Genomic DNA, 14,174 nt, shown 5'->3' with positions numbered 1-14,174 from the left:
GCGTGCTTTCGAACTGCTAGGTTGGCAGGAGCTGGGACAGAACAACAGGAGCTCACCCCGTCATAGGGATTCGAACCACCGACCTTCTGATTGGCAAGCCCAGGAGGCTCAGTGGTTTAGACCACAGTGCCACCCGCGTCCCACGAATTGTCAATGCCACTCATTTTAAAGCCTCCAGGAAAAACTCTCTCTCCCCCTCTTTATTAAAACATGTTTATTCAAAAGTTACAATACTGCTTCGTCTACTGCCATAATATCACAGAATGATCACTCCAATCCTCAGTCCCTCGTCACTGTCATGTTGGCTCACCAAATACTCTCAATAGGAACCCAAATACGTACCAGTCTGGTTTACTCCATGGATACCTCTGTGATGATGGTGGCATTAAAATATCCTGTCCTTTTTCAATAAAAGAGAAATAAGGAGACCAAATCGTGCCAAAGGTATCTTTCTTGGAGATGCCCTTGATTAGTTGCCAATGGTATGTGAGGCAATGCTCCAGGTGTTATTAAACCAAGCCTTTATTGGCATATTAGAGGCTTTCTTCCATCGTTGGGCAATAACTAGCTTAGCTGCTGTGAACAGGAAGGAAATTAATTCTTTAGATTTAAGGGTAGAATTTGGGGCCAAATCTAGCGATAGTAAGGCAAGGCAAGGAGAGATAGATTGTTTAGTGATTTGGGGGGGGGGTCTGACTCAAAGCTGTTCGCAGTTTTAAGCATTAGAACTGTACCTTGAAAGAGACAGAAAAATAAACTTTTAACTAGTACGGTTTGTGGAAGTGTCAGATACCAAAGCTCATCACATTCTCCATCAGATGAAGTTTCAAGGAATAAAGCCATAATATGACTTCTAATCTTAACCAAGCTTGGCTACAGCAAAGACATACATACAGTGGTAATCTCTCCAAGTCAGGCTGCAGGCTGAAATAAGTTGGAACGGGTAGAAAGCACTCTTGACAAGAACTGCCACCTGCGTATCCAGCACCAGGCCAGAAATGCAACAGAAATTCCAGGCTGCAAAACTGAGTCAACAGCCGAGGAAAATACCAGCGATGACCAAATGGCTACCCACGATAATAAAATTTGTGGGATTTGCAACTTGAGCCAGCTCTATGACTAACACAAATAAAGAATTAACCCAACTAAAGAACACTTCCAGTTCCTTAGAATTAAAACCTAAGAATCAGTTTTAAAACCCAAAATCGAAAATACAAGAATCATTGGAACATTCGTCTATTTCTGAGGTTTATTTACTACTTGTTCTGGCAAAAAGGCATGTCGCTACAGTATTCCCACTGGACACAATAAACAGGTCAAAATGTAAATGTCATAAGGCTAAGCTTCGGCTGAAAGCCCTAAGCTTGGGGGGTGGGGGACAGGCAATAGTTTTATACCTTAGTGAGCAGACGTTCTCTATAGTTTGTTACTGCCCAGTTGACACATCTGAGTGAACCATAGTTAATGGTACACCACAAGAGCAGAGGTCACTCCTGCTTTGCTCCTTGCCTAGCACAAGCAATAAAACACAATACTTGGAGTATCCTGACATCTGAACCAGGAATAGTGGTTTATTTTGCTCAAACTCTTAACTCTCAAGATCACACCTTGGCTACACAGCATGGTTTGTTTGGAGCAACCCTGGTTTGAACATAAAGCTAAGCCAGAGGTCATATTTATTGCTCCCACCAACAGCAAGGGAGAAGCAAAGCAGGAATCACCTGCACATCCATGATAAGTCCTTAGCTGAATCAGATTTTGCTGAGTTTTGCATTCCATTTAAAACACAATAATAGCATAAGAGCCCTGCTAGACCATGCCAAAGACTCATCTCATCCACCAGCCTGTTTTCACAGCCGCCAACCAGATACTGATTGCAGCAAAGTGAGTGCACTTCTTGCAGGGAGAAGACCCTTCTCTGTACATGGAACATTGGGCTCTGTCGCAGAGATGTCCACTGGGGAGTTTCATTTGCTTGATGTCATTTTCAGATGCTATATCAGGTACAATAAGCACAAATGGGAGAGTGTCTGCAGCATTCCAGCAAGTTCTACCCAGCCACCCCATGCACATTCATTGTAGTTTCTGAAAACACTACTATGAGAACAATTGCAGACACAGACGACTCTGTTCATGCATTTGGAAACCCCCCCAAAAAAACAGGACTACCAAATGAGCAGAGGAAAGCTGCCCATGTTGTACAGTCACATATGTGGGAGTCATTTCAAAAATTACAATGATTGTCTGTCATTCAGGGGCTAAGCCTGCTGCTGCAATGCTACTCGCCATTCTCCACAATGCACATTATCATAAGGTGTGAAAGGGGCTTGAGTCTGTCTCAGAAAGGAGGTTTATGTTGAGGAAAAACTCTGAAAGGGTTCTGAAGTTTGTGCACCTTTTTTTCCTATGTGAACCTATGTGGTGTTTCTTCCACCTTCTCAAATCCTTAAAACAGCCTTTTGCAGAGAGGAGGAAGGGATGAGGGTCTGAGCTTCATATTTACTGAGTTCAGTTAAGTGGCTGGCTTCCCCCTCCCTCTGTGCCCAGTGTCAAATATCTGCTGGCTTTATGCAGTGGTTAAGAGCTTTGAGAGAGCATGCTCTGAGAAGGAATTCTAAAATAATGGTGGCATTCTGCCTCTAGAGTACATCTGAGTACACCTCTCACACCTGGAATTTTGGACACACTTGAAATTCTGAGAAAGTACCAAGGGCACCAGTCACAAAATGGATGCTGTGTGGGTATATAGGAGAAGCCAAACCAGTGTAGACAGCAACTGAACTGGAAGAGAAAACAATCTCTCCTGCACTGTAGATTTCTGAGGAGTATTTATGGAGACTTCTTGCAGGTGCTATAGAAGGTACTGCTGGACACACCGGTGACTCCTGCTCTAAACCTCTCAACATAAAAAACTGAACCTTCTTCAGAAGTCCAGTTGGTAGCATCTTGCAAGTCCTCAGAAGGTCTGGAGATGCAAGAAGTCTAATCCTGCAAGCACTTTTTTAGTCAAAGCGCTGCAATAAGAAACAAGGGCAGATTCAAGAGAGATTGTTTGGCCTACCTGAATGGCTTCTGTGGTGTGATGAGGCCAGAGTCAGCCTTCCCCATAGCGTTATAAGGCAGAGAGAGAGCACCAATACCCCTTTGCTCAAGCTTCGGATGTCCCTCTCACTCATTCTGCCAAAGAAAAAGAAATTGCATTAAGATCCACATGTCTACAGGTCAAAAAAATCCCAGCATCTCAGACTAGATCAAGTTGCTGTTTCTGGAACAAACAAGTTTTCTTTTAACATATTTCAGCATTTCAAAACTAAGCGAGTGGAGCGTAGGGATCCTGATAAACCAGGATTTACTTTCAAGCAAATGTAAATTAAAGTCCCGGAAGAACTTTCCCTCTGAAAGTGAGAAGGTCAGGCCAACACACACAGGGAGAGGCATGTCCAGAGATGCTGGGGGCAGGGCATGTATCCAGGCCTGAACATAGCCATGCCCTCACATAGCTATAGCACCTAACGACTATGTTTGTATTTTCTCTTTTCACAAGTAGTTGTACAAACATAGTCCAAATAACTTCGGAGCAATATGAGCTTCTTTTTGGTGCCAAAATAAGTTGGTCCAAAATTCAGCCCAGGAAAAGGGAATTGGTGGCATAAAGGAAGATCTGTGTGTTCCAAATAGATTCCTGCCACTTAAAAAAAAACACCCACCATTTTGCCAAGATTCGTTCAGCCTTTTAACAACAGGCTTTCTTGTGAAATAATAGAAATAAGTATTTGAATAATGGTACTTACCTCCTACTGGGGCTTCACAGCTATTGTCTGTGCATTGGCCAATCTCATATAGACTCGGTATTTGCAAAGAAGGGCAAACATCAGGGCATCTAAAAAAATGAAACAAACAAACAGCTACTTAAATTTACAGTGGACAGAGTCTACTTGAAAGCACCAGTGAAACGTACTGCCCCAGACAAAACTCTAGAATAACACATACAGTAGCTTGTAAACAGAGGCTAACCCTCTTTGCAGAAACAGTGGGTTAATAATAATAATAATAATAATAATAATAATAATAATATTAACGGTCCTTCTCCTGCCCCCCTCATATTTCAGCTAACATCATGGGTGCCTATTTTACAGAGGACAGTCCTCTCTTTGAAGGGTTGAATAGAACACCTGAACAGAAATCTGGGAAGGTAGGAAAGTGATAAAAGAGCACACGGTCGCTGCTGAAGGAAAGCAAAGACCTGTCTAGTCCAGCATTCTGTCCTCCTTAGCTGCAAGACTGTCAGGTATTATTCTTCCCTTCTTCCCTTGAGGACAGTGGTGGCAGCTGCTTTTGCCAGGGTAGTGCACTCATAGGATAAATGGGACATTTGGACTGTGTCACGTTCTATGAGGCAGACTGGGGTGAGGAGGATGCACCAGGCGGCTTCCTGCTAGGAACTTTTTCCAGTTCTTTCTGGACCCTACAAAATGACTGGCCGAGAGCAGCAGCTAAAGGGCAATAGGTGAAAGGGGCGTGTCCATTCATGTAACTGCAGCTGGAATACAGTGGTACCTCGGTTTATGAACACAATTGGTTCCGGAAGTGTGTTCATAAACTGAAGCGTTCATAAACTGAAGCAAACTTTCCCATTGAAAGTAATGGAAAGTGGATTAATCCGTTCCAGACGGGTCCGCGGAGTACTCAACCTGAAGCGTACTTAACCCGAAGCATGGGTGTAATTGGTTCCGGAAGTCTGTTCATAAACTGAAGCGTTCATAAACTGAAGCAAACTTTCCCATTGAAAGTAATGGAAAGTGGATTAATCCGTTCCAGACGGGTCCGCGGAGTACTCAACCTGAAGCGTACTTAACCCGAAGCATGGGTGTAATGGGATCCGGACATCTGTTCATAAACTGAAGCGTTCATAAACTGAAGCGAACTTTCCCATTGGAAGTAATGGAAAGTTAATTAATCTGTTCCAGATGGGTCCGCGGCATTCGTAAACCGAAAATTCATAAACCGAGGTGTTCATAAACCGAGGTTCCACTATATAGGGATCACAGTCAAACTGCCCTATACCTTGGATGTGAGAAATGTTGTTAAAAATGGGCACTTGCGGAAGTGATTTTTCCCAAAATGGGTTGAGCTTATTCTAAAGTGCATTTCTAGTTCTTCTTGCATTTTTTCCCTTTCTTTTTTTGCCTGCTGTCCAGAGCGCCAGATCCTACAGCAAGTCAACAGCTGCCATCCATCCTCCAACCACATCCAGACACTCACACAGGACCTTCACTGCCTTCACTGGTTCAAATTTAAAAGAGAGGTAGAGCTGGGTATCATCAGCATACTGATGAACACACAGCCCAAACCCCCTGATCTCTCCCAGTAGCTTTATATAGATGTTAAAAAGCATGGGAGGGGAGAAAGGAACCCTGAAGCACCCCACAAGTGAGAGCCCAGGGGTCTGATCACTCATCCCCCAAGACCATTTTCTGGATATGGCCCAGGAGGAAGGAGCGGAACCACTGTATAGCAATGGTCCCAGCTCCCAGCCCCCCGAAACAGTCCAGGAGGATTTCATGGTCAATGGTATCAAAGGCCACTGAGAGATCCAGCAGAACTAGAAAACAGCTTTCACCTTTGCCCCTAGACCACCAGAGATCACCTACCAGTGCGACCAATGCAGTTTCAGTCCCATGAATGAGGATGTAGAAATGTTAAGGGACAGCAAGCAGTCACAGAGCATAGAGTATTCTTGCCTGTGCAGCCTCCATTTACCAGGGATGGGGGGGGGGGGGACGACGACATTTCACAGCCTTGTATATCACCTGCTGCGATTTAACGGAGTCCAGAGTGAACAACCACAGAAGCTGTAAAACTTTAGTGCCCAATCAGAATTTATTAACAGGGAGCTGGAGAGCGAGTGTATGTTGTTTGTGGTGATGGAGAGCCCTTGCTGGGCACAGGGCCAGCTCACAACTGTTCCTTGTCAAAACATAACACTGGATCTCTAATGATTTATCTGTAAGCATTTTAATCTGTCGTTCTATGACAGCAATTCTTAAACTCTTGTTTTATTGTGGCCCACTATTCTAGTTTGCTTGTTCTTCAGGAATCACAGTACAGTATTTGCTATGAGGCTGCCTGAAAGGCTTCTTGGATGAGAACTGATCTCCTTCCAAACTCTGAAATAGCGAATGTACAGAAGGGGGAGCATAGTTTGTGTATGTACCATGTTATTGAGTTGTATTTGTTAATTAAGGCCAGTAGTGGGGGGGGGGGGCTGATCCATTACGGTCTTGATGGATGCACCATCCCCTCAATAGAGATGCTGGAGGATTCTGACAAAAATAGCAAAGGTAAGTGGCAAGACCGCAGGTTGTATGTTCACCTGTGGTCAGGAACGGAACTCAATCCAGCCAATATAATCTGCATTCATTTGCATTGCTGCTTTTGTTTTAAATATGCAAATAATACATAATTAATTACTTTGAATACATTGTTTTTGACATTTCCTTTATATTGAAATGAATGCAAGTTATACATATAGTTTCATAAGTTGCACAACTTATGTTAACTAGCGGACTATGAGATGGCTAACACAGTATTTGGCAGAAACTGAACTGCAGCAGAACAGAAACAGTGTGGATTATGATGAATACAAGTTGGATTGGAACTTGCTGCCTTCTTATATCCCTACCCCCCAGCGTCTGCTGTCTTATAGCTATGCTATTACAGTGGAACCTCGGTTTACGAACGCAATCCGTTCCACGGAGGCGTTCGTAAACGGAGGCATGCGCTCCCTGAAGGCACGCTTTTGCGCGTGTGCGAAGCGCCAATAGCGATCTGCGCATCTGACTCCGCAGAACCCGGGTGTAAACACTTCCAGGTCCGCAGCGTTCGTAAACGGAGGCGTTCATAAACAGAGGTAGTTGTAAACCGAGGTTCCACTGTATGGTGATGCCATGGACTGGCTGGATGCAGAGGAGTGGTGGGAGGCACCAGCCAGGGAACCCCCATGGGAACTCCCTAGGGAAGGAAGGCCCAGAACCAGGGAAGTGGTGGTGGGACAATGATGAGTGGTCAGAGGGGGAAGGAGCAGGCTGTGAGGAGGAGAGGTCAGCAACAGGTAGCAGGGTTTGGTGAGCAAGAAGAGTCTGTGACAAAATGCAGTTCAGAGTCTGAGGCTGAAGCAGAGGCTGGAATGGAGGGGGTCAAGAGCTTGCTGAAGAATCCTGGGAGCCTCCCTCTCCTGCTGTGACCAACTCCCCTTCCCATTTGGTCTCCAAGAATACATAGAGAAATGAAAAGAAGGTAGTATGAGACTGTGTGGGTTAAACCCAGAAGAGGAGGAGTCTTAGAGAAGGGTGCTTGCAACTGCTTCATCAGGGCAGGACCTCCTAAGAGTAGTTGCTGAGACCACTAGGCTGGTGCTCTGTGGTTTGTTTTCTGGAATAAAGACTGGCCTCGGGTGATTTGTTTTTTTGTTGCTGACCTACTCCTGATTTAAGCCTTGACAGATGGGCACTCAGTTGTACAAGTACCATCACAAACCCTTCCAAATTTTTTCCATTCTCAGATAATTTTTTGTAGGGTCTCATAACATGCAAATCATGTTATGGCATGGGAATCACTTACACAGACATTTCATAGACTAATGTTCAATTCAAACAGCCTTCTTCGCATAAGTTTATTTTTCTAGTCAGACAATGGTGAGATCCACTTGCAAAGTGGTAGAATAAAAAGGTCCTGCATGAATTTCCAAACTACTGTAATAAGGAAAATGTTGACTCACAGCCATTTGGGATCCTTTTAGTGACCCAATTTTATATGATTCTAGCTACAAGCCTATTCAGAACTCACAAGGGGAGCCTAGAATAGAAAAAGCTCCTTGCTGCAGAAATTTAGCCCCCAACACATAGAGGGCTATGAGAATTGCAACAGAAGGAAAGGAACCAGGAAGCAGGGCCTCACACTCCTCTCTCACGCAATGGTAATCACATGAGGGGGAATGTTGGAGAGAGGGAACAGCAGAATCCAGCATGGAACCAGGTGTACACAAGATGACTTCTAAATGTGTCCTTGTGGTTTTCGTGTACTTTTTCAATGGTAATCCTATGACCAACACAGATACATTGTCCACTCAACCACAAAAAAAGTTAATGGAGCACCTACTGAGACCCAACTTTTTCACATAAATTCTGACCTTGATTTGGTACGTCAGAAAATAGCCCACCTCAGTCCGAGGCACTTCATAGGCTGCCCAGCTCAACTCAGGGTCTTTCTGAACTATTTGTTGTTCCCACTTCCTTTCAGTTCCATTTTCAATTAAACAACAGGCAGCAAGCCTGTTGCCTCCCAGTACCCTGAAGTGGACTCATAGTGGGCCTAGCCAGCCAGGAATCTCATCCCCTTACAGGCAACAGCAGCACAGAGCACAGCCAACCCCACTAAGCAAGAGGAGGCAGGCAGCAAGCAAGGAGGCAGCTGCCAGCTCCATCCACCAATGCTCTGTCCAAGCTGGGGCACTTCCCTGTGTCTGCAACCCCAAGAGGAGCAAAGCAGGTGATGGGAGGTGGTAGCCAGGCAAACTGCTCCTTGGAGCATCCTGTGCTGAGCATGCCACGCTGGAGAAAGCATGATGAGCAGGAGTGGGTGGTAGGGCAACCCAGGGGAACTATCAGATGGCATCTTACCTAGGGCCTCTTTAAACCTGGCAGCATTCCTCTCCACAAACAGTTTTAAGCCACCCCACCTAGGATGAAATTAAGCATCACAATAGTGAATTGCCCTGTAAGATATTTTTATTCTCCGGAGAGTGCATTTGAACTTCACCTGCTCCTCTTCTTCATGAAATGTATGAAAACAGCATTGCCTACGATGTGATCAAACCTCCATTGTTTGCATTAGATATCACAGCCACTGGAAGTAATTTAAAGGAATGTTGGGGTGTTTTCCCCCCAAACTCACTGATGCAAATCTGCACTGCTGATTTGCTTGTTCTTCTTGGCAAACTCTGGCTTTTTTTTATTTTCTTTTTTTGCAAAGGAATAGAAATGTGCCTTGCTCCCAAAGACACATTTGACCTCTGCTATTTGCTAATTTAATATTACTTCATCTACTGGTCAGGATTTGTTATTTTGATTATTCTATATGTCTTGATCCTGAAATAGTTCTGGGGTGCTTGCATGAATTTTAACCACTTTAAGGAGGGTGTTAAACTTGATCGAGCTAAGCCAGAGTTCTGACTTAATGAAGAAGAGTCTTATTCTGCCTAATTCTGATTTGACCTGGAAAAGGGGAGGAGCTCTATTTAATGGAGCACTAACAATGAACACCTGAACCAAGCAGAGGTTCACAGTCAGACTCTTAATGTAGATACACATATATGCACTCTCTGCCCCATAAAGTATACAAGCCATTGACTCAAAAATGAGAAGTGTGCAAAAGAGTACTATACTAGTTTCCAGCTGGGGAAAAGAAGGAGCCACACAGAGTATAGGTGTACATACTAGAAATCCCATGGCAAAGACTAAAACCTCCTGACCTAATGTTACCAGGTTCAGGTGGAAATTTATAGTCTCAGGCATGATATTTATATAAATGTTTTATTTGAAAACTTGTAGCCCTAACTCACTGTCCTTTCAACAGTGCTGCTCACAGCAACTGGGAGTTCCAGACTAAAAAACGTGCCCTCAACTCTTAAGTTCTGGCAGAATCATCCTGCACATGGCTTTGGTGCTTTGCCGTGCACAGTTTCCCTTTTGCATGCATTGAAATCATTTAACACTGGCAAAAGGGCAATCAAGCAGAGCGCTTTCTGCTCTGTACCTATCATTATACATGCCCTTCCCACATTCCTAGCACTGCAACTAGCATGATTGGCTGATTGCATGCGGTACTAATGTGCTTGAAATTAAGAGAGATTGCAAGGCTGTGGCCATTAGGGCTCTGACTGATTGAAAGTCACACACAAAGATCAAGTGCAGAATCTTAGACAAAAGAAAGACGTGGGGGTGGTGAGGGAGCAAGGGAAGCCCATTGCTAAGGTCCTTGCACTTTCAAGTGGGTACATCTTGGCACCAGTGGGTCAGGAAAAAGCTCTTCACAGGAAGGGTATTTTATTAAATGGATTGTTTGCAATCAGCAGCCCTGTCTCCAAGGTCCTTTCGAAAGTGGCATCCACAGAAAGTGGAGAACCTTATGGTGGCGACATTGCAGCTTTGGAAAGCTCTCCATGCAGGGTAGCTTGCCAGAGGCTCACTTTGGTGCCTGGAATGCAGGCTTTCATTGTATTTATTTGTCCAGGCATTGAATGAGTAACTTTAATGCACTCCTGTTTTTAACGCTTGTTCTGTTTTACAGCTGCTGCTTCCATTTTAGCCTTTGTATTTATAATGTTGCATTGTTTTTTATTGCAGTTTTAATCTAGTGTTTGAAATCTTTGACCATTTTAATAACATACCATATATAATAAAATACAGTACTTGTGAATGGTACTCTTCTGTGCAAGTGTTTTTAAAGGTCCAGGACCCCTCCCCTCCCTTTATTTTGTTATAAGTCTCTCCTCCAATGTGATCGCCTCCAGATGTTTCAGACCACAATTCACAGCAGCCCCAACCAATATAAGCTGATGGGAGTTGTATTCCATCTGGAGCCCAACACACTAGAGCTACAGAAACTAGATGCAGCAAGCTGCCCTTTTTCTAAATGGTAGATGTTTATAACACACATACACATACATACAATATATTTCATAATGCAATGCATCATAATTAAACGTTCCTATAGGATGCATTAAAAATATATATCTTAGTTTATGTGAACAGTACTGTATGTGAGTTTATATAAATGTCCACCCAAAAAAAAATGCAGAAGAAAATTAAGGAATACAAAATGCTCCATTATAGCTCTTAAAACTTTTTTTAAAACTAGGCTTATTTTCACATGCCCGGACTGCTCACACCCTGCTGTGTGGTATATGTCTGTTGAAACAACAACAAGAGGGGCTAATCTGGTCATGCATCAAAGTGGTGAAGCAGCTGTTTAGAAAGTGCATGAAAACTGTTATTACACAACAGCTTCTACACATATCAACACAAAAAGAGCAGCTGTACAATCTGGACCCTCTGAGAACCTGTGGGCTCTGAACATGGAGTGGTGTGTCCCATAATCTCCAGTTAAGCCTCACAGACAGATACGGGAGTGTCAGTAGGGGACGACAGGGCTAGGTTCTGTGGAGACATACTATACGGGACCCTCGTTGTCAACAGCACCCCCCACAAATGGAAAAGACCTCCATATGGAGGCCTCCAATCACACTACTGTCTGATAACACAGTGCAAAGAGACCAAGAGCAAATGGCAACTGGATATGGACACTCTGTGACCTTCGGATGAACTGAAAGATTGCATCCGATTGCTCAGAAATGCCCCTTGCAAATGTATCACGAGAACCGTGCTGCTCAGGTTACAAACGCTACAGATCTAAAGCTCAAATGCCAGCATTGTGTGAAAGGGCTAAACGAAGGAAAGATAAATGAACACACACATGCACTTGGTCAGTCCCTCTCCCTTTGCAGTGAAACTTCTGTTTAGTTTAAACAAAATAAATAAAAATTCCTTCCAGTAGCACCTTAGAGACCAACTAAGTTTGTCGTTGGTATGAGCTTTCGTGTGCATGCACACTTCTTCAGATACACTGAAACAGAAGTCACCAGACCCTTATATATAGTGAGAGGGTGGGGAGGGGTATTACTCAGAAGGGTGGTGGGAATGGGTGATTGGCTGATAGGTGTGGTAAATTTGTTGACCACTGTTAACGACTGCAATTGGTCTTACAGGAAAAAGCAAGGAGTGAGATGGCTAAAGATAGCTTTCTCATGTATAATGAGGTAAGAATCCAATGTCTTTATTCAGACCAGGTCTCTCCATGGTTTTAAGTTTAGTTTGAAAGTCTCTCAAAATCACCTGGTATTTGCACTGAAAAATATGCATCTCCTAAGTAGATTGTAGTACTGTATAACACACCATTATATGATTCAGCCTAAGAAAGACAGAGCCCTATCCATATGGAGAAACTGCCATACTATGTGTTGCTCACAGAAGGAGCAAGAGAAGATCTCCATCAATTTGCTTCCTTCCAAAAGTAAGCCCACACCATCAAGTCCTCCCCCTGCTGTGGTGACTTACAGTGTGTGTGGTGGATTGGACAGCCCTAAATGGTTTAAGGTTGAGAAAAGAGCCAAATCATCCCTTGCTTTAAGAAGAAAAAACACATACTGAAGAAATGGCTACGATGACCAAAGGATGCAGTCTCATGCCGAGACTTTGCAACCAGCAGAGCCTTTTCGAACTCACTGTACATTAAAGGTAAAGGGACCACTGACCATTAAGTCCAGTAGTGACCGACTCTGGGGTTGCGGCGCTCATCTCGCGACATTGGCCGAGGGAGCTGGCATACAGCTTCCAGGTTATGTGGCCAGCATAACAAAGCTGCTTCTGGCGAACCAGAGCAGTGCATTGGAAACGCTGTTTACCTTCCCGACAGAGCTGTACCTATTTATCTACTTGCACTTTGACATGCTTTAGAACTTCTAGGTGGGCAGGAGCTGGGACCGAGCAATGGGAGCTCATCCCGTCGTGGGGATTCGAACCGCCGACCTTCTGATTGCCAAGCCCTAGGCTCTGTGGTTTAACCCACAGCGCCACCCGCGTCCCCCACTCTACATTACATGACAGCAAACCTTACTACCAGACTAACACTCCTTGGAGGGCCTTGGCCAGCATCCCAGTGGGGGCAACTATATTGTGTGGGTTTGTATTCATGGAAAAGCCTGATGTCCAAAACAGTTAACAACCAACCGGAGGGACATGGGTGGCACTATGGTCTAAACCAGTGTTTCTCAACCAGTGTGCCTCCAGATGTTTTGGGACTACAACTCCCATCATTCCTGACCACTGGTCTTGCTAGCTAGGGATGATGGGAGTTGTAGTCCCAAAACATCTGGAGGCACACTGGTTGAGAAACACTGGTCTAAACCACTGAGCTTCTTGGGCTTGCTGAGTGGAAGGTTGGCAGTTCAAATCCCCATGACGGGGTGAACTCCTGTTGCTTTGTCCCAGCTCTTGCCAATCTAGCGGATCAAAAGCACACCAGTGCGAGTAGATAAATAGGTACCGCTGTAGCGGGAAGGTAAACATGCACCCTGGCACTCGTCATGGTATCCCGTTGCACCGGAAGCGGTTTAGTCATGCTGGCCACATGGCCCAGAAAGCTGTCAGCAGACAAACGCCGGCTCCCTCGGTCTGAAAGTGAGATGAGTGCCGCACCCCATAGTTGCCTTTGACTGAACTTAACCGTCCAGGGGTCCTTTACCTTACCTTTTTACTTGTGCATAGAGGGCAAGTAAAGTGAATGGGGCTGTGGGGCCATGTGTTTGGCCCAAACCCCACATTCATTCATTCTCCTCTTATTCTTCCACTGCTGGGTTGAGCCCAATATCTACATCTATCTATATAGATATATCTAGATCTTCTCCGTACGTGGGGGCTTCCCATGGAGTTGAAACTCTTGAGTGCTCAGGGTTCTAAATCATGTGAGGATCCTCCACACAGTGAATAGGATAGAACAGAGATGTGGCCCTGCAGCCTTTCTTGCCACCCTAACACATCAGCATTGTGTTGTCTCGGCAGCCCAGGACCACCATACATACTGCCCAGGCTTGTGCCCCAGGGAGATTCTGGTGATGCTACAACTTGGGTGCTGCTAACACAGTGGTTTGGCTTCCCCCTCGGAGGCACACTCCATTGTCTCTCAAGACAGATGAATACTAACAACCAACCTGAACATGCGTTTGTCAGAATCTTATAACGCGTTTTTTTCTGTAAGTGATGAGTGTAGATTCCAAACTTGGGAAGTTCGGAATAACCAACTTTTGAAGTCTGAACAGCCTCAATTCAATAACAAATTGACCCTGGGTTCTTCTGAATTCAGACCTGGAGGATTGGGCTGGAGAGGTTTCTGGGTCCTGTTGTGCTCCCGATGTCATAGGGAGCACAATGCAGTTTTGAATTCAGAAGTAGGGTCAAGAAATAATGAAGGGGTTTCGTTTACTTTCTCGGGGCAAGGGAAATCACTCATTTTGCCAAGGCCAATTCTGAACTGTGTGGTGGGTAGGTCACCCATCATTA

General features: G+C 44.6%; 1 protein-coding gene across 4 annotated transcripts in view; it reads right to left on the bottom strand.

Moving 5' to 3' along the window:
* TAFA3 (TAFA chemokine like family member 3) overlaps positions 1 to 14,174 on the bottom strand; it is a 96,580-nt gene that overhangs the window by 62,011 nt on the left and 20,395 nt on the right. For all 4 annotated transcript variants that reach the window (XM_035122882.3, XM_088674392.1, XM_088674394.1 and 1 more), the window contains exons 2-3: positions 3,792 to 3,880; positions 3,062 to 3,177 (exon numbers count right to left, since the gene is read on the bottom strand). In XM_035122882.3, coding sequence (XP_034978773.1) covers positions 3,062 to 3,176 — 115 coding nt within the window. In that variant the 5' untranslated portion in view covers position 3,177; positions 3,792 to 3,880. The remainder of the gene's footprint in view (positions 1 to 3,061; positions 3,178 to 3,791; positions 3,881 to 14,174) is intronic.

The sequence above is a fragment of the Zootoca vivipara genome, chromosome 7 (genome assembly GCF_965207765.1).
Source record: "Zootoca vivipara chromosome 7, rZooViv2.hap1.1, whole genome shotgun sequence".
In the NCBI taxonomy this organism is placed as follows: domain Eukaryota; kingdom Metazoa; phylum Chordata; class Lepidosauria; order Squamata; family Lacertidae; genus Zootoca; species Zootoca vivipara.
The sequence above is the reverse complement of the archived record's forward strand: the minus strand, read 5'-3'. Positions and strand labels throughout refer to the sequence as shown.